Source organism: Gnatocerus cornutus, chromosome 9, assembly GCF_029298725.1.
Source record: "Gnatocerus cornutus isolate USDA-ARS CGAHR chromosome 9, icGnaCorn1.1, whole genome shotgun sequence".
In the NCBI taxonomy this organism is placed as follows: domain Eukaryota; kingdom Metazoa; phylum Arthropoda; class Insecta; order Coleoptera; family Tenebrionidae; genus Gnatocerus; species Gnatocerus cornutus.
In genome coordinates this window covers 3685043-3701949 of record NC_142241.1, presented here as the reverse complement: position 1 = coordinate 3701949, position 16907 = coordinate 3685043, and the positions used below count along the sequence as shown (strand labels likewise).

The window sequence follows — 16907 nt, the reverse complement described above, 5'->3', positions numbered from 1 at the left end:
CGTTGACAGTAGTTATGAATAATAAGATTAACTTTTCTTAAAGCTTTGTTTACAAATCAATGCCTTTTTTGGCCGGAATAGTAACTACCGAATATTGGGTAGAAAGTTTATCTTTAGACTGACGGCATTAATAATGTAAAAAAAATATCTCAGATTACAGTATACAAGGTGTTTATAAATGTTTCTAGCATCAAGGGTGGCTCTGGAATTCCTGTCATGCATCACCAGTACTGTGCATTACTCTGCCGCTTTGTTTTCATAGTGAATATAACTATCCTGAAAATGATTTTTAATGTCACTTGCGCCAACGACGTTTCAGGTACAGTTTTGTGTCCAAGTTTAAGATTTGAAATGTCAAAGAAATTTGCCGCTCATTACAAATATGGGTTTCGATTTGTCAACTGACATTTGCAGTTAACCTCAAACATGAAGTAAAGTAAGTTTTGAGAAATAAACTGCTCCAGTTGTGGTTTTAAACCTAAAAATCGAAAACTTGGGCACAAAACCGTAACTAAAACGCCATTGAAGTAAGAACATTATAAATAATTTTCAAGATAGTTATATTCACCACGAAAACAAAGCGGCAAAATAGTGTACGACAGGAATTCCAAAGCCACGCTTGATGCTAGAAACATTTATTAACACCTTGTAGAAGACGACATTGTCAAGCATAAGGTTTCTTTCAGCAGTTTGTTCTTGCGAAGAATCCGATAGCAAAAAGCGAGGTGTATTTGATGTTGACAGAGGTTTCTTATTGGCAACTTAACCTCTATTGATCCTTTTCACACAAATTTAAAAAAATTAGCCCACTTCTGGGACAAATCGTTAACGTGCAATTGCAAAGTTTTTTGTCTTTTGTCTTTCAAGGCCCAAAAGAGGTCATTTTTGTCATTTCGTGTTGCCAGATCAAAATTTCAATGATCCCTAGATTCTAATTTAGAAAATCCCTAGACTATAATAGTAAATAATCATTATATAAGCTGTTTTAAAGTGTCTAGCATCAAGGGTGGCTATGAAATGTCAAAGAAATTTGCCACTCCTTACAAATGTGGGTTTCGATTTTTCAACTGACATTTTCAGTTAACCTCAAACATGGAGTAAAGTAAATTTTGAGAAATAAACTGTTCTAGTTTTGGTTTAAAACCTAAAAATCAAAAACATTGAACACAGATCTGTAACTGAAACGTCATGGACGTAAGTAACATTATAAATAATTTTCAAGATAGTTATATTCACTATAAAATCAAAGCGGCAAAATAGTGCACGGCAGGAATTCCACAGCCACCCTTGATGCTAGAAACATTTTGTACTAGAGCTCATTCATTACTATTGGTCTACTAGTTAAAAAGTAAAGTTGGCAGCAGCCCCTAGTAATTTTTATCAGTACCAGTTGGCCGAAAAAGCGCCTGACCTTGAAGCAATTGTGACATGCGTAGAAGCTAATCGTCCTGCGCAAGTTTGCCAAAACTTGTTAAATCCTTATTTCGTTAATCTATCGTTTGAAACTAGCCTTTGATTAATTCTTAACTGATGTAAGATGATGATACACCCAACTTTGACAATGTAACCTCAAAAATCGTTATTCAATTTTTCCCTAATTTTCTCCCTAAAGAATTGAAAACCGGATTTACACCTAAGCATTTTAAAAAATTCACACAAGAGAGTGGACTGATAGCAATCAGTTGGACTTTAGACTAGTACTGATTTCAAGCAAGCATCATTTTGTAGATCTTTCACGAAAATCTTCGCTTAGCAGACTATTTTTCCTGCAGAGAATTTTTGTAAGCGCCAAATTTAAAATGCAGCTGTGTGATTGAATTAAACTCCTAGAATGCCTGCTGAACGTCAAATAAAAACTATCATATTTCTCAAATTGTCACCAAATGGTGGGAGCTTCAGAAAAAAAAAAGTTTTTATATTCTCAGTGCGGATTAACAGGTATTTATACCAGAGCTCATTACTATCGGTCCACTCATTAAAAAGTTAAGTTGGCAGCAGCCCCTAGTGATTTTTATCCGTAACAGTTGACAGCGAAAGCATTTGACCTTGACACAACAGTGGCATGCGTAGAAGCTAATTAACAAAACTTGTTAAATCTCTGTTGAAATCTTTCTTTTGCAACAAATTTTTAAATAATTATTGATTAATATAATCTACTATGACAACGTGTTAACCTCAAAAATCGGCACCTTCAATTTTCCCCTAATTTTCTCCCTAAAGAATTGAAAGCCTGATTTACCCAAGAATTTTTAAAAATTTACAGAATTTAAATAAAGTTAAATCCAGCTATGAGCTGGACTTTAAATACAGAGTGTTTTTTATTGAAATCCATGTACAAAACAGTTCTGCGTTCCAGAAAGAGTATAAAGTATGAAAAACCAATTTTTAATTAAAAAACTGACAAAGTGAAATTTACCCCATTCCACGAACTTTCTACACCACTGGCCAAAAACCCACCTGGAATGACTTGTTTCCTAAGCAACCAACAACTCTATTTTGTTAACTTTTAAATCAGTGGCGCACAAGCTAATTTATTGAAATTTTTGTGTAATTTTATCTCGAAAACAGAAAACAGAAAGAGACTTTTACTATAGTAATTTGGAGCTCTGATGATAGTAGCATTGCTATCGAAACCCGCGTAAGCACTTTTTGACGAAATTTGGTGTTTGGGAATAAATTGTATTTTTGATAATAAAATAAAACTTTTTCTCTTAATAGGCTCAACTTGTGACAAGGAAATGCCACACCCCTTTTGTAAGTACCTACAAGCATTTCAAAAACACCCTAATATTTAAAAATAAAAACCCTAATAATAAAAAACTTGACAATTGCCTAGGGAGCCATCTATTGAACAAAACTGCCAGGTGTATCTAATTTATTCCTTTCAAATTCTGCTGACGTATAAAATTGCCTTGTGAAAACAGTATTTTCAGTAAAACCTAAAGTTACGGAAGCAAATCCAAATATTTTCAGAATTAAAAAACATTCTGTAAAACAGTTTTTTTTATAAATCATGCCTTCGTAATTCAAGTCAAAAAGCTAAATTTTTATAGATTTCCCTACTAGATTCATCCAAAAATCCCTAGATTTGGGGGAAATCTCTAAATTCGGAAAAAATCCCTAGACCTGGCAACACTAATTTCGAGTTCGTAGGCATCACGCAAAACAAGTGAAAGAAAAGGCAGGGACTTAGCATTACCAACCTTAGCGTGGTGAGTTTGTTGTTTTCATTATCACCAACTCATAAAACACGTGACATGGGTTTAGCATAAAAAACACAAAAACTACTGAATGAGATCAAAATGCAGTATACTTTATAAATAAGTCAATCTGAAATCTGTTCTACTAAGCACTGCAATATCCTAGAAGAGACCGTCGAATCAAGAAAACGTAGCCAATTTCAATCATCTGCAACAAAAATATCGTGAAAATCCCTAAACTGTCAATGACCAAACCTGCAGTACAGCCAACACAATATTAAAGTACCCAATCTCGGTGGCAATTAGCTGCAATTGCTCATCTACAGCAGCAGCACATCCGACCTGAGAAAAAGTCGCGTCGCTTGGACTTACAGACGAATCGATAGAATCTGTATCTGTATTTGTACAGTTAACTTCGTCTCCAGTCACTCCACAGCAGTGGTACTAAAATTATCTATGATTATGGTTATCTGGGCGTTTGATCCAAAGTTAGGGAATTTTGTTTTTGAAAAATGCCAATTTCTCATGGCCATTTTTTTGGATCACACGCCCTAATAAAATCGGTCTTACAATAGATCCTTGCGGTGCTGTAATAGTTATTTATGTGTTAAGGGCATAATGTGGATGTTTATGCTCGAGGTCGGAGACTTTGTAAGTTGCCCGAGATACATAAACATCAAGTTATGCCCGTGGTACATACAACGTTTTATGTCTTACCAATAAATTTTGATTTTTCAAAAATAAATAATTTCTCCACAAATACCAATTTCTGTTCTTGAATCTATATAAAGACTTTATAAAAAATACTTTACATGTCGTTTTGTGTTAGTTTAAAGATTTAATCATTTTAATTACTAATGGCTTTATATACAATTTCTGATTTCTACACTGTTTATTTGCGTTAATTGAAACCACAAAATACTATTGCAGTTGATTTGTAATTTATTAATTATTAGTTAATTCGTTAATTACTAGGAACTATATTATTAGCATTAATTTTATTATTGTTATTAAAATAATCTAGTGTCATGTCAATGAAATTAATCTTAGAACGCTTTACAAAACAATTGAAAGCATCAAGATGGGTGGTAAAATTCCATCTAAAATTGTTGAAAACGCTGCAAAAGCCACTGAAAGTTTATTGCCAACAAAATCTAAAGATTTATACGATAAAGATTACGAAAAAGTCACAAAGTGGATAACCCATTTGACATAACCTCAAAAAAAAACGCGCGCACAGTGGAGCATGGCTATGCAACGCAGCGAACTGCAAAGCCTGAATGTGTTACAGCCGCAAAACGGAGAATTAAAGACAAAAAAAACATAACAACCAGTTTATTTATTCAGGTACCTTTTGAATGTGACTGTTTGATGATAATTAAAATTAAATGCAATTTGAATATGGCGGGCAAATAAAGCAAGTCGATTCGTAGCCAGTCGCTGTTTGTTGTGAGGTTGCTATGACACCTTAATGCCCTAGGGCGTAATTGTACCTCTAACGTACCGCAAATCCGAGCCATAAAGAGCCAATAATTAAACGGTAAGACATAAAATAACCAAAAGTGCAAAATAAAGAAACGTTTACAAAAATAATAAACATCTATTAATTATATACAGTATGTACATTGGTAGAGTAAATATACATCACTGGTAACTCACATGTTCCTCGAGTTTTTCGAAAAACAAGCGCGTGTCTTCGTTGGGGCTGTTGTACTGCTCGAACATTTTCCTGTGAGTTTTTGACTCGCCCTCGTGCTCGTCAAAGTTGATAAAGGCGATGACGGAGATGGACAGCTCCAGACAAAGAATTGTGAACAAAACCGCTGCAAACTGATGAAATTTTACCACATTTTTTCCGCATTATCTGAAAAATTGTTACCACAAGAAGAAGAGTCCTGCTGTACGTCTTCGCGCAAAAACAGCCCGCGATGGACATAGCAAGACTCGCGCATCCCAAGACGATCAGCAAAGTCGGCAGTTCAATAAAGTCCAACCCGATGTACCGCCTCGGCCACCATAACTCGTCGATGTAGACAATTCCAAGAGCAATGAGCGAAACGCTCAAGATCTAAAAATGAAAGTGACACCTTGCAAACAACCGGAATTTGAACTTACCCCGAATAAGACACTGAAGGCGATCAACGCGACTCTTAAGATGTTTTCGTTTGGTGTAAATTTCATCGTTGGTTTTTAGAGAATGGCATTTTTTGAATAACGCAAAAATCACTTAATGAGATTAGATAAAACCACTTTGAAAAATCTGTGTTATCAACTGATGTGAGTAATGTAATGACATGCTACCTGTTCGTCGGCTCCAAATATTTACGGTAAATGTAAACAAGATAATTTACGCATCTGTCCTAAACATCTTTTCAAGGTGAATGGAAAGGAGGAGTCGCGGCGACACGGAAAATGTTGCGTTTGGCTAGGCTAAATAAGATTGGGGTTCTGATTTGATAAGATTTGTTGGTTTAGATTAACTCGAGGGGTTCTCAACCGAAAAAGTTCAAACATGATGTAATAATTCAGAAAATTCTTGGTAACTGGAAATTTTTTTCAAGGTTCAAGAGAATTTATGTGGTAGCAAAAAGAAAAAAAACTAGAATCAATGTGTGAAATTTGATTAGATTTGCACATGAACTAAAAGCTATCTAATCATGTTTGTTGAAAAAACTAACAAAATTATTGATTTTTTATTGTTTATCCTGCATGCCAATTTAAGGAAGAAAATGCAAAATTTAAAATACTTACATTTGTTTTCACTTGCAGGAAGGTGCTGTGCCGAAATGACTGGACAAATATTACCATAGTACTATTATTAAATTTTATGAATCATTCATTAGAGTAAAGCAAAATGCGATCACTTATAATTCTGTTATTTGTTGACGTACCAAAATGTACAGGTTAGGACTCAATCTGTGTAAAATGAAAACGAATAGCTTAAGTTTGCTCGAAAAATAAAATAGATATATCGGTTGAAAAAATTTTGAGTCTGTGTTTTTTCCGAACAATGGTTATTTGTGTACCAAGGCCAAAAAGCGAGGGCAAAATGGTACTTTTTGGCCGTGATACACCCAAGATTTTTTAGGCGACATCATTAAATTTGCAAGTTAATTAATTTTTATTTATGATTTATTGATTTAATCATTTATAACAACTGAATAATTGCAAATGTTTATGAATCCTACAGAAAAGTTCATATTTTCTTTATTTACATTTGCAGTTTCGGCATGTAAGCTTCACTTTAGAATTAGGTTTGATGTGCTTTTTGATATTGTTGCGACAGCACTGCTAACCATTCATTTTCAATAGGGGAGAGGGGGGCATAGTGGGGTACCGGGGCATAGCGGGGTAACACTCCTGCTGCTCAAATCAAACGCCGTGAAAAAAGTCGAATAGCGTGTTTTGATTAGTTGTTAGTTGACAGTTAACCATCTGTGTTTTATAAAACAAAATGTGAAAACCTATATGTTTTATAAAACAAAATGTGAAATTCAGTGTTTTCGTTAAAAAATTCGCGAAGTTAGGGAGCAAGTTTTTTTCAAATCTAGTCATACAAATGTAGTGGCTAAATATGATGAACCTGCTCATTTATGTGCAATATGCATTGATGCCTAAGTAATTTTAAAATGTTACTTTTTCTAAGTAGTTATTCAAAAATTTGATTTCCCCATAGGATACCCCACTTTACCCCTATGTGCGGGGCAAAGCGGAGCAAATCCCATTTTTCAAAATAATGCTCACATGTCGTAAGTTTTTTATGGTAATCAAAAAAAGTACAGCAAAAATCATCCGCAATACATTAGTCTATGATATTTAGTAAAAAAAATTTGTTAATTTCTATTATTTTAACATGCGTGGCTAATTGATTGTTAAGTACCCCACTATGCCCCCCTCTCCCCTAATTCAACACGTCTTTGTTGCACTTTACAGCAGTTTGTCAATTTGATTTTACCCAAATTATTTTAAAATTGGGGGTAATGTCGGTATCTTGATGTAATATGCAAAACTATGGATAGATGGCGCCACCATAGATCGGCCAAAAATGTCATTGATGACATTTAGGCCGCTTTTAAGGTCTTAAAAATCTCATTTTTAGTTTCAGTCGCCTAAAAATATTTTTTGTGCCTCCGTCACTTTTCATGAGATTTGTGATACTCATTTGCGGCAAGAAAATCACCTTTTGAATGTCTAGGCAGTCAAACGTGACATTTCGAATAGTTGCTTTTATTTTCCAAGTTGGCATCGCTGCATAAATGTCAATTTGTGTGCAGATTTGGAGGCCAATGACCTTCAAAAGTAATTTAAGGTCGATTAATTAAGCAAATATACCACAAAAATTTGCTGAAACACATTTGAATTTAAATTAATCTGCAATTGTTTGATTTGAATGGGGTGCTACCAACCTATTTCCCAGCTGATGAAATTTCCCTAAATGAGGGAATGACGTTTCAAATTTAAACCAAAAGTCAAAATAAATAACTTTTCCTAATTTGTATCTTAAACATTCCCAAGTTGCTATGGAAACAAAGCTATTCTAACATTCTGTATCGAAATGGATATTCTAGCACTGAAAACGAATTGGAAAATAGCGAAAATAACTCTGTTACAAGAACAAATTAGGAATAATAATTAAAAAAAACTCGTTTATAAGGCTATTTAGCCGCTCGTTTTATAAACTTGGATTCGTGCCTAAAAAATTGCCTTATGAAACTCGGTGTTTTAATATACTATTTCCTAATTTGTATTTTAAACATTCCCAAGTTGCTATTCTACCACTCCATATCGAAATGGATATTTTAGCACTGAAAACGAATGCGAAAATAGCGAAAATAGCTCTGTTACAAAAACAAATTAGGAAAACTAGTATAAAAACCTCGTTCATAAGGCCATTAAGACACTCATCCATTATAAAACTCGGTGTTTTAATATACTAATTAATAATTGTCGGCGCACAAAATTTCGTGTTTGACACGACTAGAAAATGTTTTGGAAATGCTCGGAAATTGAAATCCTCGCCTTCCGGGCATTTCCAAAGGACCATTTTTTAGCCTAGTGAAACAAATAACGATTTCCAAATTTATAAAACAGACTGATTCACGTGACTTTACGACCTTGACAAAGGGAAGATGCAACCAGTAATACGTTTCTCATATGTCACTTGATCCATAAACTAATCTTTTTTGGACTTTCTTTGAAAAAGTCAGATAATATGATTCTTATTATCGCCAGCTTCAATAACTATAATTTCGATTTTGGAATTGGTGGTCATCTGTTCTCTATTTCCTTTATGTTTGCCAGTTTTTACGAAGTTCTTTCTCTAACCGATTACAAATTTTGTCCGTTGGAAGCCTGGATAACAACAGCAGTACAACACTTCCACCGCTGCTGCATTCTTCTTGCACTTACCATAAATCAAAATGATATCGACTCTTTTGTACTTATATACAGGGTTCGCCAACACTAGTGTCCTGGTCCAAAATCGCTATTAATTATGAAACTATAAAATAACTATTTTTTTGTACATGAAGAGAAAACGGAGCGCTTCAAATCAGTTTTACTCTAGTGTTAATCATATGTGAAATAAACGCAAAAAACTACGTTTTTCAAAAATCAAAATGAAGAAACTAGTGGGAAATCCGACGTGTCTTGTTCCATTTTCCGCCAAAAGGATGAAGATATTATTAAAATGTTAATTACATATGTGGTACCGAGATCTTAGGTATTTTTTTAAAAGTTTGGATTATACTCAGGATTGCAAAAAATATTCATTTTTGCAGTTTCGCATAAGCCTCTTTTTTCCTGCAGAGATTTTTTTGTACGCGCCAAATTTAAAATGCGGCTTTATGATTGCTTGTTCACCAGAGTGAGTTACGCGATGCTAATTTTTTTGGTCCAAGAAATGTCAAATGGCAGGAGCATCAGCAATAAACTTGTTTTTCTTACTTTCAATGCAGTTATTTTTGGTGTATACAGGATGTTCAAAAAATAGCGGACCAACTGATAAGAACGTCAAACTCTAAGACGCTGTGAATTGAAAATGCTGTTTAAAATTTTTATTTGAAGCTTTGTAAAGGAGCAAAATAACTTTAAATATTGCGAAAAACGGCAACAGTGTTCAATTCTTTCGGTAATTATTAGGAGTATAATTTTGAGACCAGAGCAACACTTTGGTAGTTACAATTATTAATTAATCATGTAATTGGTTACTATGGTTTGCAATTAATTTTGATAACACCTGACCAGTAAAAGTCACAAAGTAGATCAAGAACCATTTGTTCTCTTCTTGGTGGTGCGAATAGTTTTGGGTCCTCCATGATCCTGATAAATTTGGTTCCAATCGGCCCGTCTCACGTACCGGTTGATAAACTCGTTGAAAAGTATTCTTGGAGGGAATTTGCCAGTTAGGAAATTCACAAGCCCTACTGCCCCTTACTGCTTCTCGACTGTTTCCTTCACGTGTCGGTATATTCAGCAAAATTAACATCTTTAGAGAAATAAACTCCTCTAGTTTGTGACACCTAAAAAATGTTTGACTTTTCTAAAAAAATGGTCATTGTCAGGCACTAAGCAACAATTAATTACTGAATTCTTGAAGTGAAATGTTACCAGATTAATTTTGCGCGTTTGAGTTTAATTTTAAAAGTGCAAAATAACGTTTTGCATCAACATTTAAGGCATTTAAAGACTGTAAGTATGTAAATGTCACCCAAAACATGAACTCTAGTTGAATTTTGTAAACCTTGAGTTCATTATAAGGAAAAATTTGTGCCATAATTAGCGCCCATTTAAGTGGCTGTAGATTTCCAACGAAGCACTCAATAATTGAAAAAACTTAATTTAGCTACTAGTTATTATCTGAAGATTCACGTAGTGAATAGTTGGTCCGCCATTTTTTGAACACCTGTATGTATAGCTTTAAGTTTTTCATCATTATACAGGTGTATCCGAATAAAGTGCAAAGATTTTAACCCTAATATCAGTTTGACATAATGGCCAAATTTCGCGTTCAGAAACGTCACCGTTTTCGAGAAAAATATAAGGTCACTAGATTCAAATTTCTGTTTTATAAAAGACAAATTTTCTATATAGTAACCTTACAAAAATATGATCAGTTCAAGTCATCTAAAGATTGGGAATAAAAACGCTTATAAACAAATGGCAAAAATATTAGATTTTGTTATACGACAGAAAAGTGGTACTTTTAGTCGAGCAATTAAATTGTGAGACAGCAAAGTCGCTTTTTGGCCAAATAACAAATACTACTTTTTCTCCAAACGTTAAATTCAATTCTACGACCGACAATGAGTGAACACAAATTGAACTAAAAACATGGATGGCTATGCATGTAGTTGTCATTGATGACATTTACTGTGAAAAATATTGGTTTCAAAGAGTTTCAAAGTGTAGATCGTGCAAGTGCCATACAAAATGTAAGTCTCAAATAGTAGCAGTCACCAAAAGTACTTTTTCTGCCTAGGCCGCAAAAGTGTTCCCATGTCAACGAGCGCTTTTCATTACTTATATTAAATTGCCTACTTTACTGTCTAAAAAGCACTAAAAATAGTGACTTTTTGTGACGTTTGGAGAAAAAGATCTTTTTCCTACGACCTCATATGAAAGTGGCATTTTCCACACGGTTAAATGACACGGAAAGTTGATGATTTCGTACATCCATTTCCGAAAGTAAAAGTCCCTAGTGTGATATGAATATATCCGCACAGACCTGTTGGTTTCTTCCTGATGATGTAAGGTCGTAGGAAAAATAGTGTGCATAACTCGTCGGAAAGTGTCTTTCTTGCACTCGTGTAATATCTACACTCGGCTGGCGCCTCGTACATCTACTTTTACACTCGTGCGAAATTGGTCACTTTTGGTACTTGTTATGTAAATATCGATATCAGTCAGTTTCAGTCAGTTTAACATTAATTGAGGTAGAGAAATGCGTTTTTTACAGTGCCAAATTGCTAAAAATTGAATTATTTTGAGTTAGATGTGTTTTTATTCTTTGTAAGTGGTTTCTTCAAAACATAAACACAGAGTTTTAAACACTGATTTCTTTACGGGTGAAACTGAATTGGATCGCCCAATGGAAGGCACTTGATCAATTTTCTTAATTACTTTAAGTAACTTTTTCATTTTTTCGTTTTTAGTTGAAATTTCAGTTTGATCCACAAAGCGAATTGGGAAAAGTCACCAATCAAAATAAAGATTGACTCTCAATTTATTTTAAGAGGGTTTTGCCCCATTCGAATTTCGATTTTTTTTGCAGAATCATTTTCTACTGTCAGCTATTCGGGTTAAAATCTTTGCACTTTTTTCGGGTATACCCTGTATGTATTTTGCGATTATTAATAAACTTGACAATTAGTTGTGGAGCCATCAAGTATCCATAACAGGTACCTAATTTATCATTTTCAAATCCTGCTATCTTCTAAAATTGCTCCTTTGTGATTCAGTAAACTCATCTTCTCATCTTCGAAAAAGTATTGTAAACTCACCCCTTTCACCCCTCGGGAAGAATAAAATCAAAATTTTAATGTCTCGTTTATTTGGAAGACATTTCTTGTTATTAAAACCAGTATAAATTGATTGAGTATGAATACAATTTGTTAAAGTATAGTATACATAGAGCATATTGCCTTTAGAAGCGAAGGATTCTATTTTACAAGCATGGATCAACAATATTTTTGCATAAGGTTCATATACAAGACTTCTAATTTTACAGCTTCAATTCGCTACAAAGTTCACGTCTAATCAAAATAAATTTCCAGCATCGCTCCACGCTTAGATCTCTGACCGGGCGATCACAAAAAACTAAGCTTGGCTTGTATGATAGTTTCTCAGTGCTACCAACTTGAAGGCCTGCTTAGTTTGACATGAGCGCGCGGTTGTTTTCTGCACATTTGATTGCATGTAGTATAAATAAAAGGTACTTGATCGGTCAATAATTACAATTTTTGTTCGATTTCAAACAAAACACTTAAAATAGTTACGACTACGTTTTAAAATTAAACATTCTATTTCAACAAAGACACCAAGTGCATAGCACATCAGTGATGCTCTTAAACGTAAAAAATGCACTAAATTACACTAAATATTTACAGTAACTTGCAAGTGCCTCGAACGCAAAATTTACATTCACTATTTATAATAATCAATAAAAACTTTGTGTATTAAAAATCACTTATGTACAAAACAATTACACAGAGTCTACGCAACGGTGCGTAGACCGAATCAGGTCAGGACTCTGAAAGCGAACATGGGAAAGTTGATTTCTACGGCTATGCCCATCACAGTATTTAGCTTTTTTTCTAACCAACTCCGGAATTGTCAAGGCCTATGAAACCTACAACAGGCGGTGTAAGTCAAAAGTCTACTTCCTTTGTAAATGAAACCTTGTCAGGTGTCGACTGCCTTCATGCACTGCCATTTCCGAACTTTTAAACTCGTTCAGTTCTTTCCTAATGGCGGCTTTGTCTTTCGGAGTGAGTCGAGTCCAAGGTTTGTCCGCCCGTCGATCATAATCGTGCGCTTGCGTCACCTCGATGTAGTCGTTGAACCGGATGATCTTCTTCTCTTTCAGCTCTTCCACTGTGGGACGGAAGCTCAACTTCCGCAGCAAGAAGCGCTTCTTTTCTTCTTTCTGTTTCTTCTCCTCTGCTGGACTTTGTTCTGAAACAAGAAATTTGAGTTTCGCGTTGGAAAAAATGCGATGTGGAACTCACTTTTTAGAATGTTCCTCTCCTCCAGCTCCTCCTGAGTCGGCCTCATGCTCAACCTCCTGATCAGCCTCGCGCCGATCGCCTCCTTCGCCTCTTGTCGCTCATTTTCCGACTGAATTTGCAAGATGTTCCTATTGATCAACTCTTGACGGTCCGGCCGTAAAGACAGTTTCAATGACAGGCTCTCTTTCCGGGCGATTTTTATCGCCAATTGGTTATCATCGTTCGAATCCCTGTCTTCATCTCTGTAATTGATAGGACCGTCATTAGAGTCGCTGTCACTACTGTCCTCCTTGATTACGTACGGTCTCGCGTTTTCTTTGTTCTCTAACGTGCATGGCAAACCTATGCCGAACTTGACGGGCTTCGAACTGTAAAGAAGATAGCAGCGTTAGTTAAACTCTAGATGGAAGCTTGCCGGTTCAGTCTTGTGCAACTGAAGATGTGGAGTTGGAGTTTAGAGACCGGGGAAGCAACAAGTACTTAGGTTTTATGGCGATTAATTCTGTGGTTTAGTGCAAGAAAGGCCAATCTCAAAAAACATGGTATTGAGAGAATAATTATGGATTCAATAACTGTCGTCGAATAGTGCTGAGCAGCGCATTTGACGTTGGAAAAATTATATCTTTTCTACTTTTATATTCACATTTATTTATAACTACATATTGAACCAATGAACTCTAAAAGATAAAAAAAATAATTAGATTGGCCCTTTTTGTTTAAAAAATATTTGCTAAAATAGTCAGATTGGCGCTTTCAAAACTGCATATCTGATGGAATAGTGCAACCTAAAAACGGTAATTTTAGAACTTCTTTTTCGTTTTGTTTAAAGTAAAAAACTTATTAAATTCTAATATAATCAATTTTGACTACAAAATTTATATTAGGGGCTATTTTAATTTTATATAAAATATTAAAAAAAATCTAAAGCATCTTATGCAGAGGAAGATACATTAAACCACCTTTTATAATAGAGTTGACTTACTGAGGTAAGAAACGGCAACACTCTTCAAATCAGTCACTTTTTTAGAATTTAGTGGCATCGGTGTGTATGTAAAGTTTTTATTGTAATAATTTGAGGCAAGTTTTTTTTCAACGTAATCTTTGTGAATCTAGAATTTTAGAAGTTTCTTCCTTATGAATAGATACTTTATAATTTATTTTGCCCAGACTTGCAGTATGAAATTGAAGCCATTTAATAAGAAGGCAATAAACAGCATTTTTTTAAATTTAAAAAAGATCTTTTTGTTTATTATTTATGGGATATATTCTGTTGATGCTCCTAATTAAACTAAATTAGTTTTCAGGCAATTCATTTAACGGTAAGGCGCATTAACACTGCAACATGCATAAGAAAACCCCTTCTTGCTTAAAAGAAATCATATCATATTATTAGATTGGCTCCTCAAAAAATCTCAAAAAATTGGTGGTTTTGTAGATTTCGAGCTCTTCTTTGTGAATCCAAGCCAGAAAACTGCGAAAATCAGCGAGAAATTATTTTATTTAGTTTAGCATCAAAATAAGCGGATTTCTCTAAGAATTTTGATGATTTCCTGCAGATTTCTGCTGTTTTCTTGCAATTCAGCCGTTGAATCTTGATAAAAATTGATGGTTTTGTAGATTTCGAGCTCTTCTTTGCGAATTCAAGCCAGAAAACGGCGAGAATCAGCGTGAAATCGTCGTTTTGCATCAAAGTAAGCGGATTTCTCTAAGAATTTTGACGATTTCGTGCAGATTTCTGCTGTTTTCTTGCAATTCAGCCGTTGAATCTTGATAAAAATTGATGGTTTTGTAGATTTCGAGCTTCTCTTTGCGAATTCAAGCCATAAAACGGCGAGAATCAGCGAGAAATCGTCGTTTTGCATCGAAATAAGCGGATTTCTATAAGAATTTTGAAGATTTCCTGCAGATTTCTACTGTTTTCTTGCAATTCAGCCGTTGAATCTTGATAAAAATTGATGGTTTTGTAGATTTCGAGCTCTTCTTTGCGAATTCAAGCCAGAAAACGGCGAGAATCAGCGAGAAATCGTCGTTTTGCATCGAAATACGCGGATTTCTCTAAGAATTTTGAAGATTTCCTGCAGATTTCCACTGTTTTCTTGCAATTCAGCCGTTGAATCTTGATAAAAATTGATGGTTTTGTAGATTTCGAGCTCTTCTTTGCGAATTCAAGTCAGAAAACAGCGAGAATCAGCGAGAAATCGTCGTTTAGCATCATAATAAGCGGATTTTTCTAAGAATTTTGACGATTTCGTGCAGATTTCTGCTGTTTTCTTGCAATTCAGCCGTTGAATCTTGATAAAAATTGATGGTTTTGTAGATTTCGAGCTCTTCTTTGCGAATTCAAGTCAGAAAACAGCGAGAATCAGCGAGAAATCGTCGTTTTGCATCGAAATACGCGGATTTCTCTAAGAATTTTGAAGATTTCCTGCAGATTTCCACTGTTTTCTTGCAATTCAGCCGTTGAATCTTGATAAAAATTGATGGTTTTGTAGATTTCGAGCTCTTCTTTGCGAATTCAAGTCAGAAAACAGCGAGAATCAGCGAGAAATCGTCGTTTAGCATCATAATAAGCGGATTTTTCTAAGAATTTTGACGATTTCGTGCAGATTTCTGCTGTTTTCTTGCAATTCAGCCGTTGAATCTTGATAAAAATTAATGGTTTTGTAGATTTCGAGCTCTTTGCGAATTCAAGCCAGAAAACGGCGAGAGAATCAGCGAGAAATCGTCGTTTTGCATCGAAATAAGCGGATTTCTCTAAGAATTTTGAAGATTTCGTGCAGATTTCCACTGTTTTCTTGCAATTCAGCCGTTGAATCTTGATAAAAATTGATGGTTTTGTAGATTTCGAGCTTCTCTTTGCGAATTCAAGCCATAAAACGGCGAGAATCAGCGAGAAATCGTCGTTTAGCATCGAAATAAGCGGATTTCTTTCAGAAATTTGATTTCGTGCAGATTTCTGCTGTTTTCTTGCAATTCAGCCGTTGAATCTTGATAAAAATTAGTGGTTTTGAAGATTTCGAGCTTTTCTTTGCAAATTTAAGCCAGAAAACGGCAAAATTAGCGAGAAATCGTCGTTTTGCATCGAAATAAGCGGATTTCTCTAAGAATTTTGATGATTTCGTGCAGATTTCTGCTGTTTTCTTGCAATTCAGCCGTTGAATCTTGATAAAAATTGATGGTTTTGTAGACTTCGAGCTTCTCTTTGCGAATTCAAGCCATAAAACGGCGAGAATCAGCGAGAAATCGTCGTTTAGCATCATAATAAGCGGATTTCTCTAAGAATTTTGACGATTTCGTGCAGATTTCACCCGTTTTCCTCGCGATTCAGCCGTTGAATCTTGATAAAAATTGGTGTATTTGTAGATTTCGAGCTCTTCATTCCAGATTCAAGCCAGAAAACAGCGAGAATCAGCGAGAAATCGTCGTTTAGCATCGAAACAAGCGGATTTCTCTAAGAATTTTGAATCTTGATAAAAATTAGTGGTTTTGTAACTTTCAAAATATGTAAATTTTTAGTTTTGACCTTAAAGCAATAAAACAGCATTGTAATGACAGTTTATTTCCGCTATAGAACAAAAAATCTCAAAAGTTTGAGATTGGCCTTTCTTGCACTGAGCCGCAGAATTGTTGAAGATCACTAAAGATCCTAAGTCAAAATTGCCCAAACGCCTCAGAAAAAACGCATTAAAAATTTCTCAGAAAGAAAACTTCTTCTTTTAAGACGTTTTAGTCCGTTTCTGTGGCGTTTTGATAATTTTAGTCTGACGTTCCAACTTCATACATGTTTAGGTTTCTAATCCAATTTCCGCGCATTTTAGGTCAAAGAACGACCCCACGATCTGTAAACCCACTTCTCACCATTCTTGTGTCGTCTTATCAACTATATGACACAGTAGTAAAATTCAAAATCAAATAAAACAATTTTACAAGAAGAATAAAACATGACGATGATCAAGAGAAGAATGACAGTGTGCACACT

At 34.8% G+C, this 16907-nt stretch overlaps 2 protein-coding genes across 11 annotated transcripts in view; both read right to left on the bottom strand.

Moving 5' to 3' along the window:
- Positions 1-3292: 3292 nt before the first annotated feature.
- On the bottom strand, positions 3293-5585 carry LOC148167841 (tetraspanin-6-like). Of its 2 annotated transcripts, XM_088045679.1 has the most exons (6): positions 5502-5585; positions 5316-5449; positions 5080-5268; positions 4860-5030; positions 3456-3644; positions 3293-3408 (listed from the first exon to the last, which is right to left on the bottom strand). In XM_088045679.1, exons 2-6 carry the CDS (start codon positions 5379-5381, stop codon positions 3346-3348), a joined length of 678 nt encoding a protein of 225 aa, XP_087901805.1. In that variant the 5' UTR covers positions 5382-5449; positions 5502-5585; the 3' UTR covers positions 3293-3345. The 2 variants fall into 2 exon arrangements, with proteins under 2 accessions (XP_087901805.1, XP_087901804.1); XM_088045678.1 differs by having other exon boundaries at positions 5316-5585.
- A 6149-nt stretch (positions 5586-11734) lies between these two features.
- The window catches only part of LOC148167839 (phosphatase and actin regulator 2), an 83042-nt gene continuing 77869 nt past the window's right edge, over positions 11735-16907 (bottom strand). For 6 of the 9 annotated variants that reach the window (XM_088044843.1, XM_088044846.1, XM_088044847.1 and 3 more), the window contains 2 exons: positions 12929-13296; positions 11735-12875 (listed from right to left, as the gene is read on the bottom strand). In XM_088044843.1, the coding sequence (XP_087900969.1) occupies positions 12577-12875; positions 12929-13296 (667 nt within the window). In that variant the 3' untranslated portion in view covers positions 11735-12576. The remainder of the gene's footprint in view (positions 12876-12928; positions 13297-16907) is intronic. The other 3 variants (XM_088044848.1, XM_088044849.1, XM_088044844.1) reach the window with 2 other exon arrangements.